At 41.7% G+C, this 25,748-nt stretch overlaps 2 protein-coding genes and 10 non-coding genes across 32 annotated transcripts in view; 1 reads left to right on the top strand and 11 right to left on the bottom strand.

Annotated features, from left to right (window-relative positions):
- Positions 1-4,920, bottom strand: part of CENPL (centromere protein L) — a 73,307-nt gene extending 68,387 nt beyond the window's left edge. For 2 of the 16 annotated variants that reach the window (XR_004179859.1, XR_004179858.1), the window contains exons 1-11: positions 4,766-4,874; positions 3,779-3,831; positions 3,548-3,583; positions 3,317-3,356; positions 2,966-2,995; positions 2,644-2,681; positions 2,061-2,087; positions 1,818-1,871; positions 1,257-1,286; positions 1,068-1,090; positions 841-888 (exon numbers count right to left, since the gene is read on the bottom strand). The gene's annotated coding sequence lies outside the window, so the exon portion shown is untranslated. Of the gene's footprint in view, positions 1-484; positions 665-840; positions 1,287-1,817; positions 1,872-2,060; positions 2,088-2,643; positions 2,682-2,965; positions 2,996-3,316; positions 3,357-3,547; positions 3,584-3,778; positions 3,832-4,765 lie in introns of those variants that run through there. The other 14 variants (XR_004179857.1, XR_004179855.1, XM_031658480.1 and 11 more) reach the window with 14 other exon arrangements.
- Positions 730-806, bottom strand: LOC116272130. Its single transcript, XR_004180852.1, has one exon. It is a non-coding gene; the product is annotated as a small nucleolar RNA SNORD81 (small nucleolar RNA).
- On the bottom strand, positions 953-1,029 carry LOC116272166. The gene has a single exon (XR_004180898.1). It is a non-coding gene; the product is annotated as a small nucleolar RNA SNORD47 (small nucleolar RNA).
- LOC116272172 lies at positions 1,409-1,490 on the bottom strand. The gene has a single exon (XR_004180903.1). It is a non-coding gene; the product is annotated as a small nucleolar RNA snR60/Z15/Z230/Z193/J17 (small nucleolar RNA).
- On the bottom strand, positions 1,940-2,022 carry LOC116272134. The gene has a single exon (XR_004180857.1). It is a non-coding gene; the product is annotated as a small nucleolar RNA SNORD79 (small nucleolar RNA).
- Positions 2,436-2,501, bottom strand: LOC116272395. The gene has a single exon (XR_004181093.1). It is a non-coding gene; the product is annotated as a small nucleolar RNA SNORD78 (small nucleolar RNA).
- On the bottom strand, positions 2,756-2,816 carry LOC116272171. Its single transcript, XR_004180902.1, has one exon. It is a non-coding gene; the product is annotated as a small nucleolar RNA SNORD44 (small nucleolar RNA).
- On the bottom strand, positions 3,090-3,157 carry LOC116272387. Its single transcript, XR_004181092.1, has one exon. It is a non-coding gene; the product is annotated as a small nucleolar RNA SNORD77 (small nucleolar RNA).
- LOC116272121 lies at positions 3,423-3,504 on the bottom strand. Its single transcript, XR_004180841.1, has one exon. It is a non-coding gene; the product is annotated as a small nucleolar RNA SNORD24 (small nucleolar RNA).
- On the bottom strand, positions 3,666-3,726 carry LOC116272423. Its single transcript, XR_004181108.1, has one exon. It is a non-coding gene; the product is annotated as a small nucleolar RNA SNORD75 (small nucleolar RNA).
- On the bottom strand, positions 4,474-4,553 carry LOC116272170. The gene has a single exon (XR_004180901.1). It is a non-coding gene; the product is annotated as a small nucleolar RNA SNORD74 (small nucleolar RNA).
- Positions 4,921-5,079: 159 nt separating the features above from the next.
- Positions 5,080-23,987, top strand: ZBTB37 (zinc finger and BTB domain containing 37). Of its 6 annotated transcripts, none has more exons than XM_003893588.5 (5): positions 5,080-5,210; positions 5,730-5,925; positions 6,993-7,941; positions 10,307-10,406; positions 22,169-23,987. In XM_003893588.5, the coding sequence occupies exons 3-5, from the start codon at positions 7,019-7,021 to the stop codon at positions 22,655-22,657; spliced, it is 1,512 nt and encodes a 503-aa protein (XP_003893637.1). In that variant the 5' UTR covers positions 5,080-5,210; positions 5,730-5,925; positions 6,993-7,018; the 3' UTR covers positions 22,658-23,987. The 6 variants fall into 6 exon arrangements, with proteins under 6 accessions (XP_003893637.1, XP_009192807.1, XP_009192811.1 ...); XM_009194543.4 differs by having other exon boundaries at positions 6,990-7,941; XM_009194547.4 differs by lacking the exon at positions 5,730-5,925 and having other exon boundaries at positions 5,142-5,210.
- Positions 23,988-25,748: the final 1,761 nt, after the last annotated feature.

Raw genomic sequence — 25,748 nt, 5'->3', positions numbered from 1 at the left:
ATTTCAGACTATCACATGGGGAGAAACCTTGGACAATACCTAGCTTGCCTAGGCAGAGGTCCCTGCGGCCTTCTGCAGTGTTTGTGTCCCTGGGTACTTGAGATTAGAGTATGGTGATGACTGTAGCAAGCATACTGCCTTCAGGCACTTGTTTCACAAAGCACATCCTGCACAGCCCCAAATCCATTAAACCTTGAGTTGACACAGCAAGTCTCCGCAAGGACAGGGTTGGGGGTACGGTTACAGATTAACAGCATGTCAAGGCAGAAGAATTTTTCTTAGAACAAAACAAAATGGAGTCTCTGTCCACTTCTTTCTACATAGACACAGTAACAGTCTGATCTCTTTTCCCCACACCCATAAATTTTTTACTGGCTGCAGTGTTAAATGCCATGGAGTATTATAATGAATGTGATTTATGCTTACAACGAATGAACAGATGAAAAGCACTGTGCTTTTTAAAGTAAATACTATACACTCCAAATGGATTGCAAAAATTTATTAAAATTGGAGACACTGTTTTAATCTTCTTGTGCCATGAGACTCCATCAGGCTGTCTACAAAGACCATTGGGAGGCTGAGGATCACTTAAGCCCAGAAGTCTGAGGCTGTAGTAAGCCTCAAAGGGCCACTGCACTCCAGCTTGGGTGAGGCAAGACCCTGTCTCAAAAAATAAGACAGACTTTTAGCCACATTTCCAGACTTCAATTAAAATGCTACATGGGAATGCAGAATATCAGATCTTTTATTGTCATCAGGTAATCAGTGAGAGAGTTCAAGCTGGACTGAGATCATCATGTATTCTGCAATTGTAATAGTTCCGATATTTCCAATCCTCACCTTTCAAGCGGTAAGCTACATGCTTGCTTGCTGTGGTCATTAAAAACCCTGAAAGCAAAGACAACATATTAATCATGGCAAAAAACAAACGTGTGATGCTTGTTAGTAGAGTAACCTCAGAATCAAAATGGAACGGTTTTATAGTGATATCATTATATTTCATTTGGCAGAATCATTACATCATTGGTTACGTTGAAAATTATCACATGTACCAAAAGCTGACTCACCTAGTTTAGGATAACAGGTCTGCCTGTTTGAAGATGAAAAATAATCCCATTTAAAATTTCTCTACTCAATTTCCTTTTCAGTCACATTTCAACTTTCAAACAGCTAATCACTCCCATCTACAGATTAAGGTGTATATGCCACTAAAACCTTTTGCCACCTTAAAAATTTCCTTAAAAGTTTAAACTAACCTGCATTTCTTCAAGCATGAATTCTGAGTCCTGAAATTAAGGGACAATACACAGTAAGACAACTTGCATACAATTAAGGGTAACCCAAAATCTCCAAACACTGTAGAATGACTATATTCCCCTTTTCAAGGCATAAACTAGAATGTTACAGCCAGATACATCAGATAGGAGCGAAAGACTTAATATTGCTCATCAGCGTTAGTCTGCTGAACTATGTTATCATCATTGTATCGGCTTTACAACACTTTAAAAACTAGACTTGAGGTGGGACCCGGTGGCTCACCCCTGTAATCCCAGCACTTTGGGAGGTCAATGTGCACAGATCACTTGAGGTGAAGAGTTGGAGACCAGCCTGAACAACATGGCGGTACAAAAATTAGCCAGGCGTGGTGGCACATGGCTGTAATCCCAGCTACTCAGGAGGATGAGGCAGGAGAATCCCTAGAACCCGGGAGGCAGAGGTTGCAGTGAGCTGATAGTGCCACTGCACTCCATTCCGGGCAAGAGCTAGACTCTGGCCTCAATTAAAAAAAAAACAACAGCAACTTGGGACTGCTATACCTTTGCTTCTTTAAAACTTGCTCCACACGGTGTAGTCAAGTCGACTCCCCATACCTGCAGAAATTTAATCTCCTTTACCAACAGGTAGAAGTAATAGGTGGATTTCTAAAAGATTTCCCAACTACTGTTTCAGTTTAAGATTAATCTCCATTTTCTTTCAGAGAGATTCCCATCTGCTTTAATTTTAAAATCATCACTAACAGTAGCTCACTCAATAAACATGTTAACATCAATAAAACATACCTTTAAAAGGTCTCCAAACATCGGCACCTGAAAAAGTTTCACACCATTTCCTACACTGAATATCATTTACTTTTCAAAGTAAACAATATTCAAATATTTACTTTCAAATACCTTATCTAATGCTTTTAAATAACTGCTTTAAAATACTTTCATACTGCCTACTTTTCAAAATTTTCTAACAAAACGACTCTGTAACAGTCATCAATTAGTAAGACCACATTTCAGAAACAAACAAGCTAGAGGAACTATCTTCATGTCCTTACCCAAGCAAGCCATCCACGGATAAAAATGTTACCGGGAGGTGGAATACAAATGAGGCCTTCTATTAAAATGCTAAACATCATTAAATTCTTTTCAAAGTTGTCTGTCACAGGGTTCTTCAGTGTTACCTTCTGTCTACACGCTCATTTCAGGTCAGACATTTGATCAACATCATTACACAAACCCCGTTCCAAACATGCTCAAGGAAAATACACACTGTTCCAAACATGTTCAAGGAAAACAGTCACTATTCATCAGCCAAGCCTTAAACCATTAGCTCAGCAGTAAGCATATCACTATCAGCATTTTCATTAATACTTACCAGAAACATAAAGCTGGTCCAGACAAGTTGGACTCCACCTAAAAATTAAGAGTGGTCTTAGAATAGCCACAGATGAGTTTCCCCCCACCTGCCAAAACTAACAAATGCCTTTAATCAGTTAGAGCTAATTAAGACCTTCATGTTCAGTCAGTATTTGCTTATCATCATCTAGGCTGCATTTACAAACTTTTTTATAATCATTAACAGGACAAGAACCCGCCATTTAATGCATTTAGCACTGGTAGGAGGTAACTCTAAAAAGCCATTTGTGCCGTAGGCAGTTTGCCCAGTTACCTGTTTACTTGGATATAATTTTACTTACCATTTCAACTTCTAGTTTTCTGTCTAATGCCTGTAATTTTAATACAAAATTGTCAGTAAAGAATATTTTAATGGTAGATTGGTGGTACACTGCTTAACTAGTAACAGCAAACCGCAACCACCCCAGACACATCAGACACAAAGTACATTTCTTCATGATTCAATCTGCTGAACTATGCAACCATCATAGTATCTGGTTTCACGTTTTCCTCAGTATTAAATTTAGTATCAATATGACAGCAAAACTCTCATTTGAAAAGTGGGGAGAAAAACACTAATATATATAAAATCATTCATTTGGCTATTTTCTAATCCCTCAAAAAGTGAGAAGTACAATATAGAGGTTTCTCACCTGTATGCCAATGGCTTGAGTTAGGCTTGCTCTTTAGGACCTGGGAAGAAACAACTTCATGTGAACTTAGGTGTACTCTCTATGTTCCCCAAATCACCATTTTGGGTGCCTCAGTTAAGATAATGGTGGTTAAGCTCCTCATCATTCTAGCAGTCAAGAGTAGCAAATAAACTGTCATCATTGTGGCACATCCAGTGACTTTAAATCTTTTTGAAGGAATTTTCAACTTACTTCAGTAGCTATTGTCATCCCTCCTTTGGGAGGCAACTAGAAAACAAAAAGATGCAAGCAGAACAGTGAGAATGAACCTTACTGCAGTCACGCTAAATATCAATGCTGTTAATATTAAAGCCTCAGAATAGAATTTCAGAAATCCCTTCTGTCCACTACTCTTAAAAGCATCACAGGCTAAGACCATCTCTTAGATTTCATTCTTCCCACCGTACTTCCCCCGATTCTTACCTGTCCATAAGGTGCTATCGAGAGCCACATTGCATCTGCACCCAGCACCATACCTAAAGAGATCGGGTACAGATTTTAATTCATTGTTCCACGCTTCTTTATGTCGTGTTTTTAAATCAATGATGCAGGTAACATATCATTATCTAGCGACAGGTAAAGAATACACTTAATGTTACAAAGGAGCACTGCACCCGCAGTTAAGAACCACTAACGGCCAGGCGCAGTGGCTCACGCCTAGTAATTCCAGCACTTTGGGAGACCACGGCTGGTGGATCACTCCAAGTCAGGAGTTCAAGACCAGTCTGGCCAACATGATGAGACCTACTAAAAATATAAAAGCCTACCCTGGGGGCGCGCGCCTGTAGTCCTAGTTACTTGGGAGGCTGGGGCAGAACTACTTGAACTAGGACGCGGAGGTTGCTATGAACCGAGATGGCGCCACTGCATTCCCGCCTGGGTGACAGAATGAGGCTCGGTCTCAAAAAAAAAAAAAAAAAAGGAAAAAGAAACACTAATGGAAATATTGGTGGCAGTGCGGAATGCAGGCACTTAGAGAAGCACGTGGACGGCATCTCGGAATGCAGGCACTTAGAGAAGCACGTGGACTCCCACCGCCAGCCTTTCCTGAGGGCGGACGGCTGATGGGAGGCTCGGGTCACGGCCCTTAACAATAGCTTACTAGGGTGACTCGGCATGTGCCACCATCAGAGCGGTTGGCATTCATCATTACTCTCAGATGTCCCTACCAACACAGGCTTCATCACAGGCAGGGCACAAGAGCCGAGGCTTCTCCGTAGTTCTACCCGAACAAGATAGTCGCAGCTTAGGTCACGGATGCACCAAACGTGCAATCCCCCACCATCCTCAACTTGTACGCCCTGCAAAGGCGTACGACTGGCTTAGAAGGCCCAATCAGTTCAGGGTGACCTTAGCTGACAAAGGATGGAGGGCCCCAAAACCCGCAACATTCGCAAAGATAAAACATACCTCACCACAGTCGGCTCCCACCTCGAAAAGACAATATGGTGCCTGGGCTCCCGCATATAAGAGTTCTTGTGATGACGTCACGACGCACGCTCCCGGCGGCGTCCGCTTCGGCTCCTCCCCCTGACCCCCCTCAATCTTTCTCTTCTCCAGCACCACCTTCTTCCCGCCCCCTAAGCCCGCCCCTTTTCCCCGCCCTTCCTCGCCATTTTGGGCGGAGACATGACCGCCCACGTGACGCCGTGCTCCCGTCCTCCTCCCGACTGAGGAGGAAGAGCAGAGAGGGGAGGGGGCGCGAGGCAAGGAAAGCTCTGGGGGTGGGGGAAGGGGGGCGGTGTAAGGCTGAGTGATTTCCTTCCGGCACGTCGCCCGCTCCGTGGGAGGGGGTGGGGGGTTTCACTTCCGGGACGGTGTTCCGGCCCATTCCGGCCCATTTCCACCCCCGGAGGTAGGTGCTGCTCCTTGACTGGACTCGGGCCCCACACCCCAGTGCCACTTCCCTGCACCGGGGTCACCTCGCCCGCCTTCCGCCGCAGCGCGCTCCTGGGGCGCTCAGCTACTTTCCTTCATCCCGCCTCCAGGCACCGGGCGACCTTCCACCCCCTTGGTCCCCGGCCGGGCTGATTTGCCGGACCCGCCCCCTCGCGGGGCCCCTCCCTCAGGACCCCGGGATGGGTGGCCCCCTCCCCCACCGCAGACGGGACACACCCAGATACGCACACCCACCTCGCGGCGGCTCCCCGCCCGCCGCCGCCTGGAGCCGGTCCCCGGGCGCCGCCCCCTTCTTAGTTCTCACCTGAGCGCTGGCTCCCCCGCCCGACGTCTTGTCCCCCTCTTCTCCAAAGTTCCTCAGTGACATTTTACCCTTTAGTTAGTTCCCCTCTCCCCATGCTTCCTAACGCAGAAGAAAACTGCTCAAGTGCTGGAGTGGCCAACCCCATGCGGTTCCCAATTCTCCCTCTTACAGCTCTCACCCCTCCAGTGCCGACGGTAGCGAAAGACTTTACTCCAGGGGCTTCCTCACTGGGGAATTGCCGGAAAGAGCAAACAAAAAAGGCGCTGGTGTAGGCTCCAAAATAAACACATCTGAATTCATGATGGCATCGACAGAGGCTCTTATTGGATTAAAAGTTTCAAAACAAACAATAACGCTTTGGAAAAAGGTCAGATTGGCTAAAGTTGATTGTTGAAAACAGTGTATACACTTCCCTATTTAATAAGTGTGTTGTTAATGCGGGGCAGTACTGTGAACTTGGCAGAATAAGTTCCTGAAATTTCAGGTGTGGTGTGACTATGTAATATATAGATAAGTGGATGCACATTGGGCTCAAGTAAATGTCTTCCTATTCGGATTTATACAAACTACTTTCAGTAGTTGAAACTGTACTTTCAGCTCTCTTGTGTACAGCTTTAGGTTTAGTGTTTCAACCATTCTTAAAAAATATTTTAATGGAAAAATGTTGGGCATACTTGGTAAATGCTGTATTTTTTCATCGGATCTGGAGAACTAAGTTTCAGGATGGAAGTATCATCACCACCTTGAAATTGTCAACTTCGATTTTGGCAGATACCCAGCTTTGCTAATTTTGACAACTGAACTTCACATTCTCTGCATCGTGGTTGAATCCTGGCACAACTGTGGGATTTTTTCTAACCTAGAGTTTGCCTCACAGCCCTATAACCAAAGTCTTTTTGTGGCGGGCTCTGACTCTTAAGCTTATAAATATTAGCCTACATTCATGTGTAATATTAGTCCCTTTATAAAATAGTAATTCTTGCAGCAGGTAGTAGGATACTAAGAGGGATATCAAGCCATCTGTGTAGAATTGCATTTATTCAGAAAGCTTTCCTCCTCCAGAGAAAAGTAAAGTTGTTATGAGATTTTATGTTCAGTCTGCAAGTACCTTATAGTTAACACTTAGTCCTTCCCACTACCTTCTGTTGAACTTTATTTTGATGTTACATACCTTATTAGTAAGGAAAGCATGGTCATAACATGAATTTTTAGGAGTCTGCAGATCACTTTTTAGTTTTAACTGTATAATCCTGTGAAACTTAAACTAAAAACCTGTTGATAGTTTTGTTTCCACATCTAAACATAAGGAAGGTATTTCTTTTACCTGAAAATTTTGAAATTTTACCAGATAACTATATTTAAATACTTTTGAAATTGAAAACGTCCCGGAAGTAAAATTGTAATTATTAATGAGAATATGGTTTTTTTCAGCAGGGTTGAATGTACCCTCAGGCACGATCATGGAGAAAGGTGGGAACATACAATTGGAGATTCCTGACTTCAGCAACTCTGTCTTGAGCCATCTAAACCAGTTGCGCATGCAGGGCCGTCTCTGTGATATTGTGGTCAATGTGCAAGGACAAGCTTTTCGGGCTCACAAAGTGGTGCTGGCTGCCAGCTCCCCCTATTTCCGGGATCACATGTCCTTGAATGAGATGAGTACAGTCTCCATTTCAGTCATCAAGAACCCTACTGTTTTTGAACAGCTCCTTTCTTTCTGTTACACAGGGCGGATATGCCTGCAACTGGCAGATATCATCAGCTACCTAACAGCTGCCAGTTTTCTGCAGATGCAGCATATTATAGACAAATGTACACAGATCCTGGAGGGCATTCATTTCAAAATTAATGTATCTGAGGTTGAAGCAGAATTAAGTCAAACAAGGACAAAGCATCAAGAGAGACCTCCAGAGTCTCACAGGGTTACACCAAATCTCAACCGCTCCCTTAGCCCACGACATAATACCCCAAAGGGAAACCGGCGAGGTCAGGTTAGTGCTGTGCTGGATATCAGAGAGCTAAGTCCTCCTGAGGAGTCCACCAGCCCTCAGATCATTGAACCAAGTTCTGATGTAGAGAGCCGGGAGCCCATTCTTCGGATCAACCGAGCAGGACAGTGGTATGTGGAGACAGGAGTGGCAGACCGTGGGGGTCGGAGTGATGATGAAGTTAGAGTTCTTGGAGCAGTACACATCAAAACTGAAAATCTGGAGGAGTGGCTTGGGCCTGAGAATCAGCCTTCTGGAGAAGATGGGAGTAGTGCAGAGGAAGTAACAGCCATGGTAATTGATACCACAGGCCATGGTTCTGTAGGACAGGAAAATTACACTTTAGGATCTTCAGGAGCCAAGGTGGCTCGGCCAACAAGCAGTGAAGTTGACAGGTAGGTTTGGTTTGATTTTGTTTTCCCATGTAATGGCTATTGTGTAGACATCACTAAAATGGGTCCTGTGTAGTACAGAGAGCATTTTCCTTACCTGATTTTCTTGGTCAAAATAAGTTGATGTTGGGGAAACTGGAGGTGTGCCAAAAGACTTGCATTCTTGTTTTTTTAAAGCAGGAAGCTCCATTCCTGAAGCATTCACAGTGTTGTGAGAACTGTGGTAAAGTTAGACACTTCCATGAATCAGAATAGCATCTGCAGCCACACTAGGATAGGATCAGTAATTGCCAGGGCTTCCTCGGGATTCCAGGCAGGGAGCCGATCATCAGCTGGGAGCCTGGCAGCATTGCCCTTCCTTGGTGTGTTATCACACAGGTAGGTGGCCTCCGGAAGCCTCACTTTCCTTTGTGGCAAGGCTTCCTTTTCTTTGCCCCCAACTACCAAATTAGAGGAAGTATGGTACCAGCAGTAATTGTTCTTTTCAAGTTAGTAAAATAGTAATTCTGAAGAAAATCATTACTGATGTTTCTCATCTCTTTTTTTCCCTTGTTATGTGATGGTATCTTCCCTGTTGTCTTTCATGGATGACTGCTGCTACCACAGGCCTGACAATCTCCCTTTTTTCACCTCACTTTTCTCTTTTAATATGTTGTATTTATTAGAACATTTCTTTTTGGTAGAAATACCATGAGTTTCAGTCAACTGAGAGAAAGTCTCAATTGAAAGAAAGAAATATTACTAATTTAGATTGGTAATATTTGTTCTTTTTCTCTCTTAAAAATAAATTTAAATTGACTGTATGAGCAGAGAAAACTAAAGAACTGTTATTTTGGTTTGGTCTTGAGAAACAAATGTATCACAGAGATTCAGTTAGTGTATACTGTATCCATTTCAGGTGGTCTTTTTATGTTATGTTATGTTATGTTATGTTATGTTATGTTATGTTATTTTTGAGAGGAAGTCTCACTCTGTTGCCCAGGTTGGAGTGCAGTAGTGTGATCTCGGCTCACTGCAGCCTCCACCTCCAGGGTTCAGGTGATTCTCCTGCCACTGTGCCTGGCCTCAGGTGATCTTGATTTGAGTATTGTCTTCCTGTGTCCTTATTAAAATAATCTTGAGCATAGAACTTGTCCTCCTATGTTAGAACTGTATCAGAAGTTCTTGGGTGATGGGTGCACCAAAATCTCACAAATCACGGAAGAACTCACTTATGTAACGAGATACCACCTGTTCCCTGATAACTTACGGAAATAAAAAAAATTAAAAAAACAAAACTATCAGAAGTAATATCAGAACCAGGTGTGGTGGCTCACACCTGTGATCCCAGCACTTTGGGAGGCTGAGGCGGGTGGATTACTTGAGGCCAGGAGTTCGAGACCATCCTGGCCAACATGGTGAAACTCCATCTCTACTAAAAATACAAAAATTAGCTGAGCGTGGTGGCCACGCGCCTGTAATCTCAGCTATTTGGGCAGCTGAGGCAGGAGAATCGCTTGAACCCAGGAGGTGGAGGTTGCAGTTAGCTGAGATTGCGCCACTGTACTCCAGCCTGGGCAACAGAGCGAGACTCTGTCTCAAAAAAAAAAAAAAAAAAGTAATATCAACTTTATTTATTTATTTTTTTTTTTTTTTTTTTTTTTTGAGACGGAGTCTGGCTCTGTTGCCCAGGCTGGAGTGCAGTGGCCAGATCTCAGCTCACTGCAAGCCCCGCCTCCCGGGTTCACGCCATTCTCCTGCCTCAGCCTCCCGAATAGCTGGGAGTACAGACGCCCGCCACCTCGCCCGGCTAATTTTTTTTGTATTTTAGTAGAGACGGGGTTTCACCGTGTTAGCCAGGATGGTCTCGATCTCCTGAACTCATGGTCCACCCGTCTCGGCCTCCCAAAGTGCTGGGATTACAGGCGTGAGCCACCACGCCCGGCCGTAATATCAACTTTAAATGCAAAGATTTTTTAATCTCCATGATCTGTATCAGTAGTCTAAAATACAGGTTATTATGGGACCTTGGAGAAGAAACAGCCAAAAACCTGGCAATTACATAGAAGAAACAAAATTATAGGCCCTGTTTTAATTTATTCCTTTATGGTCTCCCAGTATTTATTTAAGGAAGAAAGCTTATATTTAGCTTTAGCTTCACCAGCTCATATGGTCTGTTATGTCATTTTGTGTTTATTAAATTTACTAGGGCTAACCTATTATTTCAAATCAGATTATGTATTAACTCTATGAAAGTATTTCTCAGTTATTTGTTGCATGGTTTGTTCCCCCTTCTTTAGCCATAGAATAAAGAGGGGCGACATCACCATTTTTCAGGTTCTTTGATGCTGCTTTTCTATTAGTCCCCTTTATGTTCCTCTTCCAACAGATTTAGCCCCTCCGGCAGTGTTGTTCCCTTGACAGAGAGACACAGAGCCAGAAGTGAGTCTCCTGGGAGAATGGATGAGCCTAAGCAACCCAGCTCCCAGGTATGGAGTTGTGGATTTAGAATTGCTGTGGTGTTGAAGGAATTGCTACTGTGTATGAATAGAAAATAATGAAAAAGGAAAGATGTAGGAGAGGTAACAATGGCCCTGTTAAAGAAATACTGTATTTTTTTTTTCCCTGAGGGTAGCAGAAGTTTAATATTAAAATTATACAGAGACATCACCAGAAAGGAAAATTGCAGACTGGTATTTCTCCCAAGCGTAGATGCAAATATCTTGAAAAGAACATTAACAAATTAACAGTGATAGCTGGTTTAACATTTTAAAATTAATCATTGTAATCTTTCATTAATAAGGAAAAAGTGATAAATTACATATGGCGATTTTGATAGATACAGAAAAGAGCAATTCAGAAAAGAGCAATTGGCTAAAACTCTTAGCAAACAAGAAATACAAGGGAACTGGCCAGGCACGGTGGCTCACGCCTGTAATCCCAGCACTTTGGGAGGCCAAGGCAGGCGGATCACCTGAGGTCCGGAGTTCGAGACCAGCCTGACCAACATGGAGAAACTCCATCTCTACTAAAAATACAAAATTAGCCGAGCGTGGTGGCGCACGCCTGTAATCCCAGCTACTCCGGAGGCTGAGGCAGGAGAATAGCTTGAACCCAGGAGGCGGAGGTTGCTGTGACCCAAGATCGCGCCATTGCACTCCAGCCTAGGCAGCAAGAGCGAAACTCCATGGCAAAAAAAAAAAAAGAAATACAAGGGAACTTTCCTAATCTGATTGAAAGTATCTGTCTAAAAAATCTGGAGAAAATATTTTAATAGTAAGTTATTGAAAGCTTCCCTTGTGTGATTGGGAATGAGACAGAATGTCTGCTACCACTACTTCTACCCAGCTTTTTATTTGTAGTCCTAATCAGTGCAATAAAGCAAGAAATAAAAATTTATAGCATAAGGATAACAAAGAAAGAAATAGAACTTTTGTTATTAGTAGACAGCCTGACTTGTTATGTAAAAAATGCAAAGTGGAATACTGTATTTGATTATTTTTTTTTTTTCTTGCTTATGGGCGTGCAGGAAAATACACTTTTGGTGTCAGCAGAGTTTGGGAAGTATAAAAAAATAAGATTGTGGAACCCTTTCCTGATTATAATAACCACACTGTACAACTGATAATAATAAAAAATAACCCCAGAAAACTACATGCAGGTAATTTGCAGGTAATTTAGGACCTGGAATGGAAAGTCTGATTTTATACGTGTGTGTGTGTGCACGCGCATGTGTACTATGTATATGTAGTATACACACACTACATATACTATGTGTAGTATACACACACACATTTGCCAAGTTACTAATTTATAGCATTTTATTTATGTGTGTGTATATATATTCTTTTTTTTTTTTTGAGACAGAGTCTCACTCTGTCACCCAGGCTGGAGTGCAGTGGTGCGATCTTGGCTCACTGCAACCTCTGCCTCCTGGGTTCAAACGATTCTCCTGCCTCAGCCTCCTGAGTAGCTGGGATTACAGGCGCCCGCCACCACACCTAGCTAATTTTTGTATTTTTAGTAGAGACAGGGTTTCACCATGTGGGCCAGGCTGGTTTTGAATGCCTGACCTTGCCATCTGCCCGCCTTGGCCTCCCAAAGTGCTGGGATTACAGATGTGAGCCATCGCGCCCAGCCTGCATTATATATTTGTAAACAAATTGCTTATTGCTTATGCTTTTTTTTTTTTTCTATTTTGAGACAGGGTCTCACTCTGGTTGGCCAGGCTGCATTGCACTGGTACAATCTTAGCTCACTTTAGCCTCAACCTCCTAGGTTCAGGTGATTCTCCACCTCAGCCTTCTGAGTAGCTGGAACTACAGGTGCACACTACCATGCCCCGCTAATTTTTTTTTTTTGTATTTTTAGTGGAAATGGCATTTCACCAGTTTGTCCAGGCTGGTCTCAAACTCGTGGACTCAAGCAATCTGCCCGCCTCAGCCTCCCAATTTGATGGGATTACAGGCGTGAGCCACTGTGCCCACTTGCTTACACATTTTTATTTGTGTTTGCTATTTCATGTACTGTATCTTGTCATTTATTTTCTTCCTGAATATTTTGTTAGACTAGCACATTCTAGAAAGGATAGGAATGATGAATATTTTCTTTACAACTCTCCTTAGCAGCTAGTATGAGTAGTTGGTTGATATTTTTGTTTTTTTCTCACAGGTCTGATTGAATGATTTTTTTTAAAGCTCGTGAACTCACAAAGTAGAAGACAATAAATTGTGAACATTTTTGTCTTTAAAAAATAAACACTGTTGAATTAAGACTACATAGCTCATGTTTTTAGCCTCTGCATTACACTGATAGTATCTTGTCTAATTTTTAACTAAACCACTGATTTTTTTTTTTTTTTTTTTTAGACAGAGTCTCGCCGTCTCCCCCAGGCTGGAGTGCAGTGGCATAATCTTGGCTTACTGCAACCTCCACCTGCCTGGTTCAAGCAATTCTCTTGTGTCCGTTTCCCAAGCAGCTGGGACTACAGGCGCATGCCACCACACCCAGCTAATTTTTGTATTTGTAGTAGAGACGGGGTTTCACCATATTGGTCAGGTTGGTCTCGAACTCCTGGCCTCAGGTAATCCAACTGCCTCGGCCTCCCAAAGTGCTGAGATTACAGTCATGAGCCACCACGCCCAGCCTAAACCACTGAATATTTATTGTGTGCATGGTGTAGTAATAGCAGTAAGACATTGTTACAAACTGTGTTTTTTAGTTTTGATAAGATGTTAGATAAAATATTAGGAGCTTGGAGGAAAAGTAATTTCACTCATATTATTAGGGCCCTTTTTCTCCTCGTCTCTCAAATATGGTATGATAACAATGCAGAGGAGGCTGTTATGCAGATACAGACGTGTCACTAATTGACAGTATGTTCTGAGAAATGCTAGACCATTTTGTCATTGTGCAAACATAGAGTTTACTTACACAAATCTAGATGGTATAACCTACTACACACCTAGGTTATATGATATATCCTGTGCCTCTTAGGCTACAAACCTGTATAGCATGTTACTGTACTGAATTCTGTAGGCAGTTATAAAGTCATAGTAAAATATTTGTGTATCTAAACATAGAAACGATAGTGTAAAAATATTGCATTATAGTCTTATGGAAGCACAGTTACATATGTGGTCCATCATTGACCAGAATGATGTTATGTGGTACATAACTGTAAATTCAGTAATGAGACAGACATTACAACTCAATGAGGGCATAAGACAGACTAACAAATACACACAAAAAAATGTAAGACTATACAGTATAAACTTCAGTGACAGTGTTGTGGGACTAGGATTGCTTAAAAGGCAATGGAATCAGTGTCTACTTAAGGAAAGTGTTATCAAGATTTTCTTTCTTTTTTTTTTTTTTTGGAGACGGGATCTTGCTTTGTCCCCCAGGCTGGAGTGCAGTGGTACGATCATGGCTCACTGCAGCCTTGCCCTCCCTGGCTCAAACAGTCCTGTCACCTCAGCTCCTGAGTAGTGGGGACCACAGGCATGTGCCACCACACCCAGTTAATTTTTTTGTTTTTTATAGACACAGGGTTTCACTGTATTGCCCAGGCTGATCTCAAATTCCTGAGTTCCAATGGTGACTCACACCTTGTAATCCCAGCACTTAGAAGACCAAGGTGCAGTCCTCACAGATGTGAGCCACCACGTCCAGCCTCAAGGATATTTTAAATGCAGTTTTTAAATAAGTTAGGAAGGGATAATTTATTCCGTTTATAGATAAAATAGGGATAAGAATTAGAATTCTGTAAGAATATTTACCTTCTTGAAGCAAAAGGTAAAGACAGGCTATAATGAAATAGGAGATAAGTAAGATTAGGTGGAGATGATATTAAGGGTGATATATATGCCTTAATGGATATGAAAGTTTAATATGGTAAGTCTACTCACCCGTTTTTTTCCGCTACTACAGGGAACTAAAACAGGGCAAGGACTTACAGTAAGAATGAATATTGATAGACTTGAAGAACTTCCTGATTATGGGGTTGATTAAACTGGAACACACTAATAAAGTTACTCCTTTACTTAAAAACATTCTGTAACTTTTTCTGTGACATGAAGGTTAATATACTTGGTCTAATTTTCCAAGTGACTTACAGTCTTTTTTTTTTTTTTTTTTTTTTTTTTGAGACTGAGTCTGGCTCTGTCGCCCAGGCTGGAGTGCGGTGGCCGGATCTCAGCTCACTGCAAGCTCCGCCTCCCGGGTTCACGCCATTCTCCTGCCTCAGCCTCCCGAGTAGCTGGGACCACAGGCGCCCGCCACTTCGCCCGGCTAGTTTTTTGTATTTTTTAGTAGAGACGGGGTTTCACCGTGTTAGCCAGGATGGTCTCGATCTCCTGACCTCGTGATCCGCCCGTCTCGGCCTCCCAAAGTGCTGGGATTACAGGCTTGAGCCACCGCGCCCGGCCGACTTACAGTCTTTTTAACCCAACTTTTCCCACTGCTCATCAGCATTCACTATCTCAAACAACCAGACTCTCCCTGTGTCAGAACCACATTAAACTTATTTCCCTCTCTGCATCTAAATTCTGAATGCCTCATTGTTTTCAGGTGTCTGGGTTCGGCCAAGGCCCAACTCCTAGTTTTATCTGTCCTAACTGCTCCAGTCCTCTTTGATTTTTCCTTTTTATGATACTATTATAGCATGGTACAGTACAATTTTTCCTGATTCTCTAGATTCATATATATTGTTCCTTTTTTATTTGCATTAGTTTTGTGTCTCCTATTAAACTGAAATTTCCTTGAGAGCAGAGACCACATTTTCTTTCCTCTTTTTGTTTTTGTCTTTTGACAGTTTTAGTACCAATAAGTGTTTATTCATTGTATTTTTCCAGGGAAAGGAGAAGGGAAGGGGAAAGAGTCAGCATGTGTTACAGAATGATTAGAAAATGGGCAAGGAAGTACCCAGTACAGCAAAATCAACCATCAAATAAACACACCCCAGTGATGGGGTCACCAATGCCCAAAGAGACTCTGTCTCCTGCAGTTCAGGAATGAGGGGAAGGGACCAGGAAAAGAACAGACAGGTACAGACTTTCCTACCTTCCCTCCCTCTCATAAATTCAAGATTTCACATAAAGCTTTAGTTTCTAGTGGTAAACATGAAGTTACATTTGTTCATCTCCTATTAAGCAATCTTGTGGCCACTTTGACATAAATTTCTTGCGCCTGTATAAAAGTTCTTGAGTTACTTGGATATAAATTCACCATTTAGGCCAGGTGCAGTGGCTCACAACTGTAATCCCAGCACTTTGGGAGGCTGAGACGGGCTGATTGCTTGACATCAGGAGTTCAAGACCAGCCTGGCCAACATGGTGAAACACCTTCTCTAGTAAAAATACAAAAACATTAGCCAGGCATGGTGGCAGGTACCTGTAATCCCGGATACTTGGGACTGAGACAGGAGAATCGCTTGAACCTGGGAGGCGGAGGTTTCTGTGAGCCAAGATCATGCCATTGCCCTCCAGCCTGGGCAGGAAGAGCAAAACTTCATCTCAAAAAAAAAAATTCAGCACTTTTTCTCTTTCTTGGCTTCCTGACCCCACTTTCTACATGAAAAGCCCCCCATTGCTTCTCTGTACTTTAGGATTAAAGATTAAGTAGGTTTAATGCATCCAAAATCCAGCAGTGTCTTAAGGGTTTAGCATGAATCACATCAAGAAAAGTGGTCTTGACTCAGGAGATTGCAAACAAGGGATGGAAAGTTCCTAGCTTCTTCAGGATTTTTGCATAAATCATTTCAGAGTTGTGGAGATGCCCTAAAAATTAAATATGTATATGCATGGGTGTGTAGGTTTTCTTTTGGGGGTCAATGGAATAGAGGGAGAAGGGTAGGGGACAAGTTTTTAGGACAGAAGATCTGGCCCAATAGGTAATAGGGAAAGGAGAACACAAGAGAAAGGATGGTTCAAGATCCCCACTTTTAAGAAGAGAGCTCCCCAATCTAATGTTTCAGATTTTTTACCAGGTACAGAAGCTTCTGTCAAAGATGCTTTGCCAGTTTTTCTCTCAATACAAGAAGAAGTTTGTAAACCCCAAAAGAACATGGAGAAATAATTTCCAACTATCGGCTGGGTGAGGTGGCTCACACTTGTAATCCCAGCACTTTGGGAGGCTCAGGTCAGTGGATCACCTGAGGTCAGGAGTTTGAGACCAACCTGGCAAACATGGTGAAACCCCATCTCTACTAAAAGTAAAACATTAGCCGGGCATGGTGGTGGGCACCTGTAATCTCAGCTACTCGGGAGGCTGCAGCAGGAGAATCACTTGAACCTGGGAGGCAGAGGTTGCAGTGAGCCGAGATCGTGCCACTGTACTCCAGCCTGGGCAACAAAACAAGACTGTCTCAAAAAAGAACATGAAGAAAGACCAGCACATTATATTTACACAAACTAGGCCACTTAGCAATGACCAACTCAGTGAAGTCCTCCAAAGCCCAGACAAATACAATGACTAACGGGGTGTAGGGGAAAGCATTTAGAGGAAACAAGAACACGGGATCAGACACACACAACCCAAGTGCGTTTTATTGCATTTGAGAGACCATGTTTTCTTACCTTCTTTGTATCTCTGACATTATCTTCTTAGGTGCCTAATTAATAAGGGTTTTATCTCTAAGTAATTCTTTTTTTTTTTTTTTGAGATGGAGTCTCGCTGTGTCGCCCAGGCTGGAGTGCAGTGGCCGGATCTCAGCTCACTGCAAGCTCTGCCTCCCGGGTTTACACCATTCTCCTGCCTCAGCCTCCCAAGTAGCTGGGACTACAGGCGCCCGCCACCTCACCCGGCTAGTTTTTTGTATTTTTTAGTGGAGACGGGGTTTCACCATGTTAGCCAGGATGGTCTCGATATCCTGACCTCGTGATCCGCCCGTCTCGGCCTCCCAAAGTGCTGGGATTACAGGCTTGAGCCACCGTGCCCGGCTATCTCTAAGTAATCCTAAGTAACTAAGTTTACTTAGTAGTTGCCCAATAAATTGGCACCTACTAAATAGGGAGTTATTTAGTTACTTGTAAAATCCTTAATTTTGGAGATCCTTCAAAAATACTAATACACCAAATCAGGTGACTTTTTAAGGCCCTTCAGTTAACTTTGGGTATGTGGTTAGTAACTGAAAATTAGAATGGTAGAAGGCTTTGAAGTCCATGTAAGCAATCTAGACTGATGTTTGTTTTAGAAAATTTGGAAACCTTCCGTGTATATGGAGGTCTCATATAAATTATATGGAATAATTCATTAAGAAATAGCTATTGAGCCAGGCACTGATCAAATTCCTAGATATTTGGCAGTGCAGAATGTCCCTGTGCTTACAGCAGAGTTTACAATCGAATAGGTAATTGCCAAGTGAGAGGAATGAAATAATCCACCTCTTGGCAACAGAGAGAACCAGGAGGAAGCGACTTTTGCCTTTGCTTCTTTTTAAAGTTTAAAACAATAAAACTACAAAAAGTATATTGCTACCATTAACAAGGACCCAATCTACATTTTGTGGTGTTCGTTCTTCTATTGGAACTTCACTGTAATAATTTTTTGGATGAGGCTGGTCATAATATGTGATGTTTGTGCTTACAGTTTATCACTGATTACTAAAATGCATTTACTTTCTGCATGTGGACAATACTGATACAACATTACCTTCCTTAGAGTTGGGGAGATATTTTTTCTTTTTTTCTTTTTTTTTTTTAATTATACTTTAAGTTCTAGGGTACATATGTACAACGTACAGGTTTGTTGCATATGTATACATGTGCCATGTTGGTGTGCTGCACCCGTTAACTCGTCATTTACATTAGGTATATCTCCTAATGCTATCCCTCCCCCATCCTCCCACCCCACGACAGGCCCCGGTGTGTGATGTTCCCCACCCTGTGTCCAAGTGTTCTCATTGTTCAATTCCCACCTATGAGTGAGAACACGCGGTGTTTGGTTTTCTGTCTTTGTGACAGTTTGGTCAGAATGATGGTTTTCAGCTTCATCCATGTTTCTACAACAGACGTGAACTCATCATTTTTTATGGCTGCATAGTATTCCATGGTGTATATGTGCCACATTTTCTTAATCCAGTCTATCATTGATGGACATTTGGGTTGGTTCCAAGTCTTTGCTATTATGAATAGTGCTGCAGTAAACATACGTGTGCATGTGTCTTTATTGCAGCATGATTTATAATCCTTTGGATATATACCCAATAATGGAATGGCTGGGTCAAATGGTATTTCTAGTTATAGATCCTTGAGGAATCGCCACACTGTTTTCCACAATGGTTGAACTAGTTTGCAGTCCCACCAACAGTGTAAAAGTGTTCCTGTTTCTCCATATCCTCTCCAGCACCTGTTGTTCCTGACTTTTTAATAATTGCCATTCTAACTAGTGTGAGATGGTATCTCATTGTGGTTTTGATTTGCATTTCTCTGATGACCAGTGATGATGAGCATTTTTTTCATGTGTCTTTTGGCTTCATAAATGTCTTCTTTTGAGAAGTGTCTGTTCATATCCTTCATCCACTTTTTGATGGGGTTGTTTGATTTTTTCTTGTAAATGTGTTTAAGTTCTTTGTAGGTTCTGGATATTAGCCCTTTGTCAGATGGGTAAATTGTAAAAATTTTTCCCATTCTATAGGTTGCCTGTTTACTCTGATGGTAGTTTCTTTTGCTGTGCAGAAGCTCTTTAGTTTAATTAGATCCCATTTGTCTATTTTGGCTTTTGTTGCCATTGCTTTTGGTGTTTTAGTCATGAAGTCCTTGCCCATGCCTATGTCCTGAATGGTATTACCTAGGTTTTCTTCTAGGATTTTTATGGTTTTAGGTCTAATATTTAAGTCTTTAATCCATCTTGAATTAATTTTTGTATAAGGTGTAAGGAAGGGATCCAGTTTCAGCTTGCTACATATGGCTGGCCAGTTTTCCCAGCCCCACTTATTAAATAGGCAATCCTTTCAGAGTTGGGGGGATTTCTTAGGGTATTTTTACCCTCAAGGTTATAAATAATATGAGTTTGTAATGTTTAATAATAGCTAACATTTATTCAGCACTTTAGTGTATTAACTCATTCAATGCTCAGAGCAACTAGTGAGGGAAATTCTGTTACTATATTCACTTTACAGGTGAGGAAACTGAGGAATAGAAGTGTTAACTAACTTGCTCCAAGTCACACAATAAATGGAACTCACATTTGAACACAGGTTCCAGCATCCTTAATTGCTATGTAATATTATGCATTCATTGCATAATATTTTAGGACCATTGAAGGTCCTAAAAGTTACCATTGTGTTTAGAAAAAAGAGTACTGTTTGGCCGGGTGCGGTGGCTCAAGCCTGTAATCCCAGCACTTTGGGAGGCCGAGACAGGCGGATCACGAGGTCAGGAGATCGAGACCATCCTGGCTAACACAGTGAAACCCCGTCTCTACTAAAAAATACAAAAAACTAGCCGGGCAACGTGGCAGGTGCCTGTAGTCCCAGCTACTCGGGAGGCTGGGAGGCTGAGGCAGGAGAATGGCGTAAACCCAGGAGGCAGAGCTTGCAGTGAGCTGAGATCCGGCCACTGCACTCCAGCCTGGGCGGCAGAGCGAGACTCCATCTCAAAAAAAAAAAAAAGGGTACTGTTATCATGTTCATTTCTCATGAGAATCCTCTAAAGCTGGCAAATCATATGATAACCTTTGTACCTTATGGATGAGAAGACAGCCTTAGATGTTTTGTCCTTGGTCACCCAAGACCTTTAGTGGGAAGATTCCTCATTCTTTATTTGAATTCAGTTTTTATTATCCAGGGAAATGAAACAGAAAGAAATATTGATATAAAACAAATAAAATAATCTTAAAACCTCAGTCTTAGTATTCAGCACTCGACTTTACATACTGCCTCCCAAACCTGTTGAGAACTGCCTGTATTGGAAATGCTGAATAGCACCGTCAGCATAGGAGGGGACAAAACATCTTTAGAAATTAAAAGAGCAAAAGATCTTCTATAGTGTCTATCTTAGGAGGAAAAGCACAGGCAACAAAATTAATTGCTAACTAGATGAATCTTGCTCCAGTTACTCCAGAGTCAACTTTGACATTTTCTTCTCTCCGGTACTTGATCTTTTGTTAAACGTGTAATTCCCTCCTACATATTTAAAAAGGTTTTTATCCCCCTAATATAATGACTTCAGAAGTCAGTCATTATTAAGTCAGGGTAAAAAAACAATTTCCAATTGATTTTTTAAAATATAGAATTTTGAACAAAAAGCATTTCTAAAGCCAAAGATTTTTTTGTTTGTTTTTTTGAGATGGGGTCTCGCTTTGTCACACAGCCTGGAGTGCAGTGGCATGATTACAGCTCACTGCAGCCATGATTTCCCAGGCTCAAGTGATGCTCACACCTCAGCCTTCCCAAGGATCTGGGACTACAGGTGCGCACCATCACACCCAGCTAATTTTTTTATTTTTATTTTTTGTACAGATGGGGTCTTGCTGTATTGCCCAGGCTGGTCTCAAACTCCTAGGCTCAGGTTATTCTCCCACCTCAGCCTCCCAAAGTGCTGGGATTATAGGCATGAGCCACCACACCTGGCCTTAAATCCAAGATTTTTAAGTAATTTATTGAAAGGAATATGTTCATACTGCCTCCCAGTTTTCAGATAAAAGACACCCATGCCCTCAAACAGTTTACTCTAAAGTCAGTTAAACTTTCAGTAGTCTTCAGAGTGAAAATAATATGTTCATATGATACTGAAATATTTTACATAAAAAGGAATACTGTCACTTACAAATTGTATACATTTTTATAAAGCTACCTACTGCTAGATTAAAATGTGGTATTAATGAGAACGTCATAATTTATAATATGTTGCCATTATATATTCTATACTATCTGATACAGTAAATGGTAGCCGTTAGCCACTTGTCACATGTGGCTATTTAAATGTAAATTGTAATTAATTGAAAGCACTTAAAATTGTAAAAGTTACTCGGTTGTATTAGCCATATTACAAATACTCAGTAGCCACAGGTGGCTAGTGGCTACTGTAATGAATGGGGTAGGTTATAGAGCATTTTCATCATCCTAGATAGTTCTGGCTGGGCGTCATGGCTTACACCTGTAATCTCGGCACTTTGGGAGACTGAGGTGGGTAGATTGCTTGAGTCCAGGAATTCAGAACCAACCTGGGCAACATGGCAAAGCCCCATCTCTGCAAAAAGTACAAAAATTATCTCGGAGTGGTGGTGCGTGCCTGTGGTCCCAGCTACTCAGGAGACTGAGATGGGAGGATCATCTCAGCCTGGGGAGGTCTAGGCTATAGTGAGCCGTGATGACACCACTGCACTCCAGCCTGAGTGAGAGACCCTGTCTCAAAACAAAACAAAAACATAGTTCTTTTAGACCAGCACTGCCTAAGTACTTGATTGTCTGGAATATAATTTTAAGATTAGGATCCAGGGTGTGGTGTAAGTGGGCTCAGTTTCTCCTCAGATTACTGTAAAGTAGTACATTCAGCAGGGGTTTAATAAGCATCCAGTTTGTTAGCCAGACATTAACTTTACTGTGTTGTTCTTTTATAGTAATGGAATAGAGTATTCTCAATTTTTAAAAAATTATTATGGTAATATCTTTACTTTTTGGTAATAATTTTCTGTTTAGTTCTCCACTGAAAATATATCCTAGTAACAAGTAAAAATAGATTTGATTGCTTTTAATATGTATGCTTAATAATATTTGTTCTTTCTTGGTTATTTTCCTTACCTGGTACAGGTAGAAGAATCAGCAATGATGGGAGTAAGTGGCTATGTGGAGTATCTCCGAGAGCAGGAAGTATCTGAGCGGTGGTTCCGGTACAACCCTCGTCTCACCTGCATCTATTGCGCCAAATCTTTCAACCAGAAGGGAAGCCTGGACCGCCACATGCGCCTACACATGGGGATCACACCTTTCGTCTGCCGCATGTGTGGCAAGAAGTATACCCGGAAAGATCAGCTGGAGTATCATATCCGCAAGCACACAGGCAACAAGCCCTTTCACTGTCATGTTTGTGGCAAAAGTTTCCCCTTCCAGGCCATCTTGAATCAGCACTTTCGCAAAAACCACCCTGGCTGTATACCTCTGGAGGGGCCTCACAGCATCTCCCCGGAAACAACTGTCACATCTCGAGGACAAGCCGAGGAAGAGTCACCTTCACAGGAAGAGACACTTGCTCCTGGGGAAGCTGCCCAGGGCTCTGTGTCCACCACTGGGCCAGATTGAAACATCCGGGGGAGGGGGCTGACCCTCTTCCCCTTTGAGCCATAAGCAGCCAGCATCAGAGCCATGGGCTGATATTTAGATTCACAAAATGCCACATCACTAGGCCAGAAGACGCTCCCAAGATGTTGCCAAACTGGAGGATCAGCAACATACACAAAAGCACTAAAGGCTCTTCCCTTCTTATTGCCCGCCTCACACTTTGGAAAATAATCAAGCAAATCAACTTTCTAATTCAGGGATCAACAGCCTTGGTTTGTTAACTTTATAAGAAAAAAGGTTTTTTAACAAAATGATGATACGTGGTCATTTATCCACCAGTCATGTTTGAACACTGTACTTTGGTCTATATCATCTTGGTGGCTATAATTGCCCAGATCTAAAAAATGCAGCAGGAGCCTTGACCATCCGAAGCAGCCAGCCACAAGACAGAAGGAGGTAGTCATGATGGTGATGAAAAGGAGAAATTTCTCCTCTTCCTTCCCTGCCATAACATGCATTTTTGTGTTTCAAGAAAAAACAAATGAATACTGGTGGTTCTTATTTTGAAAGGTTAGACTTTATCTTTCCCCTGGCTAGGCATCTAATACTTTGCCTGATTATTTCATATAATCAGCCATCTTGAAGCAGTATTCTAGTAGACAGCATCACCTGAAGCACTTGGCAACTGGAAGTAAAATGAGCAGCAAAGTGTATGCAATAGGTACTGCTACATTTGGGGGCTTGAGTGTTGTGTTGAGGAAGAGAAGAGCAGGGAGGGAAGTGTTTTTATGTTTTGCAAATATCAAACAGCACAGAGCCGTACTGCAACTTCCTGACTGGTATTTGTAAACCATAGTGCTACACATCCTTGGGTAATGGCTCTCGTTCAGGTGAATTAACGTGTTAGGCTGACTACCAAAGTTTCATCCAGTCTCTTTGGCTCCTGTTTTCACATTCAGCAATATTGTGCATCAGAAATGTCACTTTCCAGTGAAATGAGCCTGCATTGTATTTTTAAATCCACAGGTCATATTTGATAACTTTTATATGAAGTTTTAAACATGTTTTTTCTGCAGTATTGTGGTTGAAGAAATTCAACACTATGGTTCTTACTGCAACCACAATTTCATTTCCTTATACATATGTAATAGTTTATATTTTCAGGCATATAGAAGAACCTCACTTAAACCTATGTCTCGGGTCTGCAAACCTGGTAATTCATAAACCAACCATCAGCAACTAGCTGGTGACTCCAAGAGCTTTGCTTTTTAATAATATACTACAGGGCACTTATCAGAAAACATCATGCAGAATCATGTTGCAATAAATGATCAAAGGATCAGTTTTGATCAGGTTTGGTTACTTAGTCATTCCTAAGATTTTTAAAACTTCAAGGGACCCTTTTAGTCGTTCGGGGTATTTCTAAGATTCTTAATCCAGCACTGAGAGAAAGAACTTACCAAACATGTAGAGATTTAGATACCCTGTCTTTTCATGCAGTGAGAGAAGGAGGAATATTAAGGGTTGTGGGCAAATAGATGCTTATAACTTACAGTGCAAGTTGAAAAATCCCTAGCTTCTCTTGATGGAGCACTAGTTGTTGGGGTTCTTTTAAGTATTTAAGTACGTAATGGTTTAAGAAATTGTTTCAGTGCAGAGGCATAGATGATTGTAAAAGAGATTTGGGAGAGGGGCAGGTTGTACCTGTACTGGTGAACCATTTGTGAGAATGTTAGTCATGTGCTCCTTTCCTGAGATTGCTCTGTGGTATGTGAAAAGGTGGGTAGAAAAGAATGAAATTTCTTTGAGATAAGAAATTAGAATGCAAAGGGTAGATCCTAAGCAATCTGAGAATTGTACATGTGCATAAAGTTGCACCCTCTCACAAGAGAAAGGTTATTTTCTCTTCTGAAAAAGCATAGAAATGCATCTTTTATGGGAAGATAATGTTGCTGCCATTTAATAAGAGCCTACCCTTAAAGGCAGCATTGAAACTATTTTGTCTTTAGAAGACATAGACTGGTGCATCCTCCTTTTTAGTTGGGCAACAGCATGATAGGGAAAAAAAACTGTCTTCTAAAGCCGTCTTTAGGGACTGGCTATGGTCTGTGGCATAGAAAAGGTAAAGTTGAATTACACTAAAATCCTTAGGGAAACAACTGGTAATAAGGTTTTCAGTGGACAGATTTTACCATTACTAAATAGGCAGTGAGGTGAGAAGTACAGATTATGCTGCTTTGGATGGAGCTTTTAAGCCTACCAAAAAACGTTAAGTCCATCCTACTTTTGAAAATAGTATGCTAGAAAGTTATTTGTTTCTTTTTCTTCTTTTTTGTATTTTTTAGAGATGGTGTCTCGCTTTTGTCACCCAAACCAGAGTGCAGTGGTGCAATCATAGCTCACTGTAATCCTGAACTCTGGGCTCAAGCGATTCACCTGCCTCAGCCTCCAGGTAGCTAGGACTATAGGCATGCACCACCATGTCTAGCTAATTTTTAAATTTTTTTTGTGGAGATAGTGTCTCTACAAAATTTGCCTAGGCTGGTCTTGAACTCATGGCCTCAAGTAATCCTCCCACCTTGACCTCCCAAAGTGCTAGGATTACAGGCATAAGCCAGTGAACGTGGCCTGGAAAATTCTTTGTTGCTTTGTTAGTTTTTTAGATTGTATGTGAGAAAATGGAGCTTTTTAAACTATTACCAAATTTTAAAGGTGAAGTGCAGTAATTTCTATAAAGAGAAACTTTATAGCATTTGTCAGTTCTCCATCCAGGGTTAGCAACAAACAAATGAGGTAGGGACTATCTCATTCATGTGGAAATGCTATGAATGTTTGGTGAGTTTCCCCTCCCTTTTCTTTTCTTTCACTTTAAATAGCTTTTTCCTATATTGATACTGTGAATAGGGTGCTTCCTGGTCATCTAGGACCACTTTAGCACAATCATGTTTGCTGGTTCTCTCAATTGGCCTAGCCAGAGCCATGAAATTCATGAAAATTTAAGGCAGGCTAGCTTTTAAACAAATTAAAACTTCTGAAAACAATTTCAGCCTTTTAGTTAGAAGAGATATCATTATTCTAAAAAACTGTCCAAGATTCTTACCCAGGTACACTG

This window comes from Papio anubis, chromosome 1, assembly GCF_008728515.1.
Source record: "Papio anubis isolate 15944 chromosome 1, Panubis1.0, whole genome shotgun sequence".
Lineage (NCBI taxonomy): Eukaryota > Metazoa > Chordata > Mammalia > Primates > Cercopithecidae > Papio > Papio anubis.
Note: the sequence above shows the minus strand (reverse complement) of the source record. Positions and strands in the feature narration are given on the sequence as shown.

Excerpts from the sequence above, each read along its gene's own strand:
- ZBTB37 (XM_003893588.5), top strand. The coding sequence starts at position 7,019 with ATGGAGAAAGGTGGGAACATACAATTGGAGATTCCTGACTTCAGCAAC. Across the intron at positions 7,942-10,306 it reads ACAAGCAGTGAAGTTGACAG|ATTTAGCCCCTCCGGCAGTG; the intron begins GTAGGTTTGGTT and ends CTCTTCCAACAG. Across the intron at positions 10,407-22,168 it reads CTAAGCAACCCAGCTCCCAG|GTAGAAGAATCAGCAATGAT; the intron begins GTATGGAGTTGT and ends TACCTGGTACAG.